Genomic DNA, 12,199 nt, shown 5'->3' on the forward strand with positions numbered 1-12,199 from the left:
AATGAACACGGGGGGTAAATAAAGCAATATGACCAGAGGGACCAGGAATTCTGCGGATAAGTGTCAGCTGCGGAGAAAAAATGAAGCATTTACCTGTTTGTAATCCAATTTCATGATGGCTTTCTGTAGATATCGGACTCCTCCGTGAATGAGCCGGCTGCTCCGGCTGCTGGCGTCTGATGAGAAATCGTCTCCGTGCACGGGGACACTTTTGAGATCTGACAATGGGAGCCAAGGAAACGCATCAACATTTGGATACTTATTGTCCCAAATCTTTCAGGGGATCGGAATACATTTCGCATATGCACAACTTTCCACTGTAATATTCATGACGGGAGCCGTATTGTGAGGCCATGCATATTCCATTGGTTAAAAACACCAATCATTTCCACAAGTCTGACAGCAGGAATGTCTGAGGAGAACCGTGCGTTCTCACAGCAGTCCCAGCGAAATCAGTCTCAGAACAGCGTTTTTACGTATCATCTTTTCTGTACAGTATTCGAGGGACACCCTGCAGCTCCCGTGTCTGTTGAAACCTTCTTTTCTGTCCTCGATGGCCTGTAAATCCCAGTCTTCAAAAGAATAATGGAGGATTAGAATAAAGGGTGTTTAACTCCACCACCAACACAAGAGTAAATAAAGATGTGACATACAATTAAGAAGCCCCCGACCAGCAGCAGATAGCTGATTTTGCCATGGTAACCACAAGAGGAAGCTCCCTCTGACTGGGACAGAACAAAGGAGTTACCAGTTTGTTCTTTTCTCTTTTTTTTGCACTGGAGCCCACAGACGTAAATCCTACTCGTCCAAGCACGCTGCAGAACTCACAGCAAACACCCGAAGCATCGTCCAGGACCGAGGCAGACCGAGACAGAAGGCCTGCAAAACCATGCCAACCACAACAAGGGGAGCGTTGTCTGAGGAGGAGAATGGTTATTTATGGCTGCAGCATGTGCTGTACAAGTATATTCCATATAAAAATCTTATGAATTATAATATAAATACTTTTGTCTCGTAATGGTCACCAAATCCAACAACATCTGAGGTTAAAGTTCAGCCTAATAATATATAATCAAACAGTTTCGGGACACTGAGTGGTTGAATTTATTAGTTAAGAATCCTGAAACCACTGGATTCACACAGAGCACCAAAGGAGCCCTCGCAGCTCTGACTGGTGGCACTTCCTCCATCACTGAGCCGTCTACACTCCCACGACACCTCTCCAAAGCAAACGCCTGATCTCCTCTGGACTGGAGTCCAACCTGGCTGATGATGTTTACCTGTGTAGAAGCTTCTGCACGCAACGGAGGCACGCAGCATCCACGCAATAGAAGCCCAGTCATCCATTTCATTGTCATGTGACTCCAGGGGACAGTGCACATTAATAAATGACTTTCATTATTATGCATATGTCTTTATATTCCTAGTGATGGATTTAGGTAAAACATAAGCCATGCATTTTCAGTGACAGAGCTGTCAGGCACCATCAAGCAATAAAAACAATACATCAAGTGCTTATTCATATTCCCCTCTGTGTAACGTTTCAAAATGTTGTCTGTATAGAGTAATGACACAACCTGCCTGTGGCGTGCAGACAGACAGCACGGACACATGCTAACAAGCAAACCTGAGTAATTACGGGACGTGCGCTAAGTATTAGCAAACTAGATTTAGACAATGACGAACCTCGTCTAATTTGTTGGAAATGAATATTTTAAAACCTCATTTATTGTTTTAATATAATCTCAGTCTGTTTCTAAATGTATCAGGATGTGTCGCAGTCAATCTGGGTTTATTTACATTTCCTCTACTCTTCAATATCCGATAAAATAGCCAATAATGAACAATTATTGTGTTTGCTCAAGCTCACATTTAAAAAGCTGTTTTTATTTTCATTTTATGCTGCTCTGCAGAACTCAGAGGGGCCGTATTGTGCACTGCAGTTATTCCACAGCTCATTACTTTGCCGTTTCTACACCACATCCTCAGTCCTGCGAAATAAAGTAAATAAAATCAGTGTCTAAACACTAGTTTGTGTTAAAATCCTTTGGGTTGTTTTCCATTTTCTGCTTCTTTGAATTGATAAATGTTGTGCTTCTCCCACACTACATTTATTTAATGAAGCCGAGCCCACCAGCCAGCTCGGCTGCACCTTTGCACGCCCCTTCCACATCTACATACCCTCATAATATGGTGGTCTAGTTAAACCGAAAATGTTTCCCATAATTCTCTCTGCCCGCCGGAGCCGAGGCGTCCCCGTGTAGATACCTTCCCGAAGTCTTAATGCCCGTCTGCACGTCAGAGCCGATGCACCATAAAATAACTGTTTTTAACTCTTAAAATTACTTCAGTTACTAGGCAGATTATTTAATGTGTTTACTCTAAGATTGAAAATCTTACCCCAGTTATACAGTATTTCAAATGCTTTTTTTATACAACAGCAAACAATGTTCAGGGTTTTTCATAGCCCTCATTTCTTTATTGTATTTTTTTCTTTCTGCCTTTGAACACGGGGCATCGCACCATCTTATATTGGATGGGTAAAGTAACAGTGATTAAGACTATTTCATATGCAACTTGAATTTGTTTTGGTTTGTTGACAGTTTCAACTGGTTTTCCAGCCTGTCTGTGTCCTTAAGCCACACTCGGAGCGTTGTGCCGGGCTAAACTGAAGCCACGGGGGGAGAAAAAGCATCCAACAACCTATCCAGCTGCTTAGAGGAGAAATCCTCGCAGCTTAGACAAAGCTGTGCCCAATTCCCTCGCCATCCATTCTGAGACACTTTAGTGTGGCCGAAATGGAATCACAGAAAATTGCCACGGAAAGAAAAATCTTCCGCAGTGCACCCGTTATCGTCACGTAATCTCGGCAAGCGGGGTCGTGTCTCCGGAAGCTGCTGAATCTACTCAATCAAACAACTCGCATAAGAAATAAAGTGCATGTAGCGTTATTTGTCATGGGGAGGAGATCATTGGGTAATTTTCTTTTTAGGCAAAAGTCTGATCCATTTTACCAGTGACCTTTTTTAACGCCCAGTAGGCCTTCAGGCCTGCATCCATAACTATTACAAAAAGATCCACTTTGTGCTGTTTACAGTCCCCCAGCCTCTTTATATATATATAATTCTGTTAAAATAATCAGAGACTGACAAAAGATGTAAATGTTGGTCTGATTTGTACTCTGGTACAATCCAGCCAGCAATTGATTGTAGCAGGAGGGACACCTGCAGCTTCAGAATACATTTTCACTTTCAGGGGGAAGGGAAAAAAAAACAGCATCACAAGGAAATATTACCCCGGCGCATGAATATGCAGGGACTTGATACCAGCAGTGTCATTACTAATGTTGCTGCCAATTACAGAGCATGTCATGACACTGTGATTCATGAATATTCATGGCTGACTGATATAGACAGGAGCACTATGCAGAGGCCTCCATCCCATTTTACTGTCTCATTGTGAATGGTGAACAGGTACCTCCATCATGCCAAGGAGGCGCCTTCCAGCTGCAAGACAAGCTGTTCCATAAGGCATTGCTAGTTAACAGTGTGTTATATAAAGGTGTATAAAAGTGATGAAGTGCTCGCTGGCTCTAAAGAGCAGGCATTAAAGCATATTAAGTAGACATTTAAGCTTGTGAGGAGGGAATCTGGAAATGGAAAGAAGACACTGAGCAAAGGGATGCCTGCAGGGGCGGAATGTTCAATTCTCAGAAAGTTTGATACCTGCCGCTGCTCTGAGGCGAAACGGGTTTTGCTCAGGCGACTGGAGAATTTAGCGAACGCTCGTCGACAAAGTCCTGAAAAATGTGATCTTGAATCAGTTCACTCTCTCGGGGTAGAAGAGAAGCAGACTAATCAGTGATTATGATTTAGCTTAATATCTGCTAAGGTTCTGCACATCTACAGCAAACATGTGCTCATTACAAGATGGCTACATCATCTGTTTGCCTGTTATAAAGCCAGTCCTGGTATTTAGCTGCACGTAGAGATGAGGAGAGGCCAGACTGTGCACAGATGTATATCTGGTCAAGTAAATGCAGTTTTTAGACATGTGCAAGTAGTTTGTAACAGAAAAAGCATCACATTTAAGTATAATTATTAAAAACACATTCAATATGAAGAAATAGTTATTCCAACTACTTCCTAGTGGGGGGAAGCCTATCTATGAGAGGCGGGGCACATCCTGGACAAGCGCATCCATATATAACAAACTCCATCTGCAGTCACATCAAGGGTCAGTTTAGAATCCGTCTTTGGACAGTGGGTGGAAGCTCAAGAACCATATCAGACACAGGAGGAGATGCATATGTGGAAAAATGCCCCTTTCTTTTTTTCCCAGCGCTCAAATCAGGGTTGCCGTTGAATTACTTGTGGTTCAGGTCACAACAGCATAGAAGAGAGTTATAGAGCCACATGTCGGGGGATGGGGGTGGGGGGGTGGGGGGGTGGGGGGGGGGGGAGTTATTATTTGAGACCGTAATCCTTTCCAGTAGCTGCAACAACCATTCAATCACTGTTGAGCCAGATTAGAGGAGCGGCGACCACTGTTCACGTTCCTGCTCTCATTGGGTCCCCTCTGGGGTCTGACTGGGACTCACACACCTGCATTTACAGAGGAATTACAAACGGAGCCGGTGCTGTTGGCTAGGCATTGGGACGGTGCCAGTGCATGCATCCTCAATTTCTGTCCACACGAAAAAAAACCAAAAAACGGTGGTTTAAAAGGATTCACTTTCACATCACTGTCAATTAAAGGGGCCAAATGGGAAGTTAATTACTCTTCAGTAAATGGTCAATTAAGATGCTAATTATGTTTTCAATCCAAATTCTAGTTGGTAAATTATTATCAGAAAATCACACAGCGACCTGACATGCCTTTACTAGTCTGAATCTTGCCACCATTATGAAACCATGTTCAATAATGTCTTCAGCAGCGACACTAACTGAATCCTTTTGGTGTTTGAGGTGTTTGTGTGCTTTGATATCTCACTTGAAAATGCCTGGGCGTGACCACACGGCCTTGATGGGGTTACAGGTTAATTACTGAGGTTAATTGAGAGAAACAGACTGGCTGGTGTGCGGCTGGTGAACAATAGTGTCCTCTAGAGGTGAGCGTAACCACCATATACAGTTTGTTTATCACGCCACTCCTTTATCTGGATGTTCTGCAATATAGAGCAGCCAAAAGCGCCTTTCCCTGCACAAGTGCGTGTGGGCGTGCATGTGTTTGCGTTCCCATCTATGCATGAAGACAAAAAAGTAGTAAGATAAAACTCTTTGCTACCATATGCTGCTGTAAGATTGTGCTGAGATCAGTTACCCCGCCGCTGCAGAACAATAAGTCCAAAATATTATTTCGGCCACTGCGTCAGCTTCAGCGTTCTCTGCGTCACCCTCCATTCTGCCTGCTCCTATCACGTTTCCCTCTCAGGGGACTAAATCGCCTTCCCTTCTTGACAACTGGCTGGAGGCCGACTAATTACCCCCCACCCACCCTGCTCCAGAGGCTCCCACATACGGAAATTCGCGGCCCACCCCGCGCACCCAAACCCATCTGAGGTCTAAATTTGGAACACAATTGAAATACAGGAATCCTGTCGTAAGAATAATCCCGACCCCCGCCTCATTAGGCCCATTTCACACGAGCCCAGTGAGTCAGATGTATCAGTCCGACCGAGGCGCAACTGATCGTGCCAGTGCGCGCTCGTGTCATCAACCACAACGGGATTAACGCACCTGATATTAGTCTGCAGAGCTGTTTCTGTTTGATATCTGCTGTAATGCTGAGTTCACCATCACAAATTCTGCAGTCATTGTCTTACTTCCGTCGTGCGTAAAAAAAGAACACAAAGACCAAAGTTGATTACGTTATATCACCATCGGCTCAGGGTTTTAATGAGCAGAAACTTCGCACATATGTGAAATTACACGGAAAATAAGATGAATTAAAAACTCCAAACAAGAGCTGACTCGAATTCTCTGAGTACATGAAGTGAGCGCGGAGCGAGTGTTGCGCTGCACTCCATCTCTGCTCCAATCCATGTGGGAAACAACACAGACCACATACCACAAGACAAACGCAGGCTACTCACCAGAAAAAAATGAGGCTGGAGAATGTTCCCAAGCGGATTGGTCGTCGCCGGTGTCGACGCCGATGACGTCGTGCCGCGAAGCACGTGGGCCACGGTAGCCGGAGCTCACATAAACAAAGCCACATTGGCCAGTCTGGGTAGTCGAAGCGCGCGTCGCTGTCAGTGCACAGAGTTACGCGGTTTGCCTGCCTGGCATTGTTGGGTACCGGCGCTCATGGTTTGGAGCTTTTACCGAAATTGATGACCCCCCACTGCATGCTTATTGCATGGATTGAAAGTCACGATCCTGATGTGATAAAGGTACGATTGCTCCTTTTCTTTTTTTATGACGCGCAATCTCGCCGTGTGCCTTTGCGCTTTTGAGCCTTCTCTTCTTGTTTTATTTTTGATTACGTGGTTTTATCTAGAGCTGAACGTTAGTGAGACCAGGCAGATCTGTGCGCGCTGCGGGTGTTTAAAGGATAGTTGGCTCTGATTTCCAGACAAGTTGCCGTCTCCGCAAAGTTGGACACGGGGTAAAGATCCAACACCTTCAATAATAGAGAAACACTAATAGTGTTTTCTTTCTATATTCTAATTTATTTTGAGAATTTCTTCAAAGCGTCCAAACAAGGCGTGGGGTTTGTTTTAATGACCGTGCAGTTTCAATGTCTTCCGAGAGATGACTTTAATTTCAGGTTTATAGTAAATGTCACAGTGGTGTGTTTTATAGGGGAAGATCCAGAAAAGAGGCGCATTCTTGAATCCTGACACCCTTACAACTGCTGGCAATACCCGATTCAAGTGTCACCGAAAAACTGTCAGAAGACTTGAGGTAGGATTTCAAAAAAAATATTAACAAACGCAAAACTGTTAGTGGATTCCACATCGCTTTAGTATAAAGCTAAACATTACTTAAAACACATCTCAGAGCACATCCACGCCGTGTGCGCATCACAATTCAAACTTTTCTCCTCGCCGTGTGAACATTTATTGAAGCAATTCTGCTGTTTTCCAGCCATGCCCTGCGTTCAGGCTCAGTATGGATCATCACCTCAAGGAGCTAGTCCTGCTTCCCAGAGCTACAGCTACCACACCGCGGGAGAGTACAGCTGCGACTTCCTAACCCCCGAGTTTGTTAAGTTTAGCATGGACTTGACCAACACTGAGATCACAGCCACGACTTCTCTCCCGAGTTTCAGCACATTCATGGACAACTATAACACCGGTTACGACGTCAAACCGCCCTGTCTCTATCAGGTGCCGCATTCTGGAGAGCAGTCCTCGATCAAGGTGGAGGACGTCCAGATGCACAGCTACCATCAGCAGGGTCACCTGCCTCCCCAGTCGGAAGAAATGATGGCTCACTCTGGGCCTATGTACTTCAAACCCTCCTCGCCTCATGCCCCGAGCACGCCAAACTTCCAGGTTCAGCCTAATCACATGTGGGAGGACCCTGGCTCTCTCCACACTTTCCATCAAAACTATGTGGCGGCCACGTCTCACATGATGGACCAGCGAAAGAATCCGGTATCGCGGCTTTCGCTCTTCTCCTTCAAGCAGTCCCCGCCCGGCACTCCCGTTTCCAGCTGTCAGATGCGGTTCGACGGGCCGCTGCACGTCTCCATGAACCACGACAACCCCGGCGTGCACCGCGGCCTGGACGGTCAGAGCTTTGCGGTGCCCAGCGCCATCCGGAAGCAGGCTGGTCTGGCCTTCCCTCACTCCCTGCAGCTCGGACACGGGCACCAGCTGGTGGACAGCCAAGTGCCATCGCCCCCGTCCCGAGGATCTCCGTCTAACGAGGGCGTGTGCGCGGTATGTGGAGACAACGCAGCCTGCCAGCATTATGGAGTGAGAACCTGCGAGGGCTGCAAAGGATTTTTCAAGGTGGGCTGAGATGACAGCAGCCATGAAAGAGCTGTACTGTTAGGAGAGATGTTTGACTTATTACACCTACCGCGTATTGTATTATTACACCTACCGCGGATTTAGGAATTGAATAAAAAGACTCATTTGAGAAAATTTGATTCCCTCTGCGGACTGCTCGGAACATTACTGCTACACACCCCCAGCAACCATGAATAAGTCTACCTGACGGAAACAATTACAAACATACTGCTGATCTTTAATGCAATATCTGAATATTTGCTGCCTATAATTATGCAGAATAGCGTCACGACAAAATATTTTCCACCACTTGTTTAGAAATCTTTGGGCCAGCGTTGACAGTGGTTCTTTTTTTTTTGCAGCGCACCGTCCAGAAAAACGCAAAATACGTCTGTTTAGCAAATAAAAACTGTCCTGTTGACAAACGCAGAAGAAACCGCTGCCAGTTCTGCCGCTTCCAGAAGTGCCTTGTTGTCGGAATGGTGAGAGAAGGTAAGCCTTTAATTCATTTGGATCATTTATATTTCAGCCACATGACGGCAGAGCGCCTGTCACTGAAGCCATAATTCATATTACGCACCACCAGTTGGATGTATATGAATGATTTATTTTGAACTTTTTTTCCTAAATCGAGTTGTCCGAACGGATAGTCTCAAAGGTCGGAGAGGACGCCTCCCATCCAAACCCAAAAGTCCCCAGGAGCCTTCTCCACCCTCGCCGCCGGTGAGCCTCATAAGCGCGCTCGTCAGGGCCCATGTGGACTCCAATCCATCCATGTCTGCCTTGGACTACTCCAGAGTAAGCGCAAGATAAAACACACGCGCGCACACACGGAGAAGAAAAGAAAGAAATTTATTTCATTCCGTTTGAAAACAGGATTGATGGCCCTTTTAATTGAACCCGTCTTTCAGCGAACTATTTAATGTCATGAAAGTTTTCCCAAATGTCTCATTGGATTCGCGGCGTCGCGGGCGTTTAATGTCGCACATTTCTCATAAGTAAATTAAGTTGAACTTGATTAAAAAAAAAAGAAGACGTGGTTTTAATAGAAAAAGAAGGAGCCTTTCCGTCTTAGAAAAAAATGCTAGGAACATTTGCAATTTCACGGATTATATATTTTAAAGGACCTCATTAAGACGCCGTTTAAATGAAATTCCAGTTCCAGGCTAGCCCTGACTACCAAATGGCTGGAGACAACACTCAACACATCCAGCAGTTCTACGACCTGCTGACGGGCTCCATGGAGATCATCCGGGGCTGGGCGGAGAAGATTCCCGGCTTCTCTGACCTGCCGAAGCAGGACCAGGATCTGCTCTTTGAATCGGCCTTCCTGGAGGTTTTCGTGCTGCGGCTCTCGTACAGGTGAGCCAGACGATGATTAAACAAAACTATCAAGTGGTTGCGTAATTATAATCTCAGCCCTTCAAGCTTCATTGCTCAGAGTTTTATTAGCTGCCGAATAATAATAATAAAGCCGTTTAACTGCTGAGCCTAATTAACGACGTTTTCTCTTTAATTGCAGGTCCAACCCGATAGAAGGCAAACTTATTTTTTGTAATGGAGTGGTGTTGCACAGGCTACAGTGCGTGCGCGGGTTTGGCGAGTGGGTGGACGCGATCGTGGAGTTTTCGTCCAGTCTGCAGAGCATGAGCATCGACATCTCAGCCTTCTCCTGCATCGCAGCCCTGGCCATGGTAACAGGTGCGTAAAATCATCCGCAAACATAGGATTTAAAGGGGGATTCAATTCATTTCATGCGTTTCTGTTTCAATTGCAGAGCGACACGGGCTGAAGGAGCCCAAGAGAGTCGAGGATCTCCAAAACAAGATCGTCAACTGCCTCAAAGATCAAGTGACATTCAATGGCGGCGGATTGAATCGTCCCAACTACCTGTCAAAACTCTTGGGAAAGCTCCCTGAACTGCGCACACTATGTACTCAAGGTCTGCAGCGTATCTTTTACCTAAAACTAGAAGATCTAGTCCCTCCGCCAGCAATAATTGACAAACTGTTCCTCGACACCCTTCCCTTCTGAGTCCGGCTCGGCGGGAGAGACCTGCGACGAACTTCCAAAAAAAGACTGTTTTGAGTCCGACTTTGGCAGATTTTTCCTTTTTTTTTTAAAAAAAACAAAACAATATCCGAATATTTACAGGCGCCGGTAGGCCAATAAACCACCCCCCCCTAAATAATGAAAGAAGGAAGAAAAATAACAAGAACTGAAAGTTCGATCATTTAAGTCACTTCTATTTGGCCAAACGAGTCGAAGGGCTCAGCTAAGGAAGTGAACCTGTCCCCACTGTTTATTTAACATTACTGACCACGGTTCTGCATACTCAGATGTAATAAATTCCATTTATATATAGATATATGAGAACACAAAGGAGCGCGCGCACACACTTACACTGTACATTATTATAGATAATGATGGGTTTATAACGTGTAAAAAGTTTGTTACAATGAGAAGATTTAATTTTCCTTTCCTTTCTTTTCTGATTCGTGCCTCTGTGTTTCTGACAGGATCCCCCCCAAAGTCTCCAGAAAAGATTACGCATGTTCTGGGTTCAGTTCCTTTCTTCTCTTTTCTTTTATAGGCACTTGCTGAGGTGATGTCTATATATGATATATACCGGACACTATGTAGTCTGCTAGATTTGATACAGATTCGTAGTTAAGGCACTCCTTTTATGTATGACGCATATGTGGAAAAATATCTCACGTGTATAAAAAAAAAATAATGAGGGACCCATGGTGTTTGTAAAACTGTCAGACATTCCTTGTTTGTATGTGCTGTAAGTATTGTTGCTGTTCAATATAAACGTTTCTATATATTTATTATTTCTATTGCCGAGAGCTACACTAAGCATGGTGCAATTTAAACGATCTCCAACCACCCAAGTTTCTGCTGAGCCCGTTGTCTATGTTCCATGTCCTCGAAACGGCTGCAGGTAGTTTTGGGTTAACGCGTCCGGAACTGGGAAAGTGCCAGTATCCCGGGTGGGCGACGCAGGCCCACGTCTTTGACATCACGCTGTGCTTCTACCACAACTTCTGTAACGCATTTTGGTGCCGAATTCAAACACTTTAGAGAGAAAGAATTATTTAATGTTTACAAATAAAACGTACAAATCTATTCTTTTCTAGGTAATTTTTCTTAAATCAATCGGTCTTTTTAATCACATCCGTCTGATTGGTGCATGGCAAATTCAAACTTACCTTAATTAGTCTTTAGTTTCAAAAATGTTTTAATATATATAGAGATTTTTTTTTCCAAATACCGCCATCAGTCATGTGATTTTCCCAAACTTTCTAATTTTGGAAAATTAAACTCGGGCCACCAGTAAAAAAGTAAAAACCGTCGTAATAACATCAGGCCTAATGCCTGCTTTATTTAGTGGTTATAGTGTTGTGATATAAACATACACCGTACACAAGGATCATTTCCATAATCAGAACTTTACTTCAGGTGAAATTCCTGAAACGCCCTCACACTCCCCCCGACACGTCTCGTTATATTTCTAACATTTAATATGTAAAAATAGATGTGACAGTTTCGGTCTTGATTCATTTCATTTGGTCTATTTTGAAATCCCGGAATTAACTCGACGATTGATTAAATCTAAAAGTTTATCTTCTTCACCTCAGTCCCGAAAATTTACATTTTAAAAATAGCAAAAACTTTTTCCTATGTTCCGACGGTGTAATAAAACCGCGCTGGAGAGAGAAGCTCTTTTTTCCCCTTTGCTGTGACAATTAATTCAAATATATTCCCTCTCTATTTCTATGGATACACAGATGCCTTCGCGCCGTCTGATCAAATAAATTACTGTTCCTTTGCCGACGCTACACCAGACCATAATATTCAATTCCAACACATCTCAAAATCTCAACTGTTGCTAAAATCCAGCGGAAATTATTCCCTCGCGAATCTTGATTTTCAGGATGAGATATGGATCATGGTCGCGCGCAGGCGGCACCTTCACACCACCATCATCATCACCATCATCATCATCATCATCATCATCATCACGCTGCATCTGTGCGTTCATCTAACGTGCATCAGACCGGTGGGATGATGACCAAACATTCTGAAAATGAAAAGACAAAAGTGAGAGTTGCTTTAGTGGTTTATTAAGAGCGTCATCTCAACCCCTGGAGAGTCGTGGCGATCACGTTCACTCGGATAAAAAGTTCTGTTTAATGTAGGCAAAATCGATTGAGAAGAGGATAAAAAAAA

At 44.3% G+C, this 12,199-nt stretch overlaps 1 protein-coding gene across 3 annotated transcripts; it reads left to right on the forward strand.

Annotated features, from left to right (window-relative positions):
- Nucleotides 1-6,215: 6,215 nt before the first annotated feature.
- nr4a2a (nuclear receptor subfamily 4, group A, member 2a) lies at nt 6,216-10,860 on the forward strand. Of its 3 annotated transcripts, XM_029850123.1 has the most exons (9): nt 6,216-6,394; nt 6,807-6,908; nt 7,092-7,963; nt 8,326-8,455; nt 8,598-8,761; nt 9,123-9,325; nt 9,486-9,664; nt 9,741-9,905; nt 10,483-10,860. In XM_029850123.1, exons 3-9 carry the CDS (start codon nt 7,094-7,096, stop codon nt 10,554-10,556), a joined length of 1,785 nt encoding a protein of 594 aa, XP_029705983.1. In that variant the 5' UTR covers nt 6,216-6,394; nt 6,807-6,908; nt 7,092-7,093; the 3' UTR covers nt 10,557-10,860. The 3 variants fall into 3 exon arrangements, with proteins under 3 accessions (XP_029705983.1, XP_029705982.1, XP_003961989.2); XM_029850122.1 differs by having other exon boundaries at nt 6,792-6,908; nt 9,741-10,860; XM_003961940.3 differs by having other exon boundaries at nt 9,741-10,860.
- Nucleotides 10,861-12,199: the final 1,339 nt, after the last annotated feature.

This window comes from Takifugu rubripes, chromosome 1 (assembly GCF_901000725.2).
Source record: "Takifugu rubripes chromosome 1, fTakRub1.2, whole genome shotgun sequence".
Taxonomy (NCBI): Eukaryota; Metazoa; Chordata; class Actinopteri; order Tetraodontiformes; family Tetraodontidae; genus Takifugu; species Takifugu rubripes.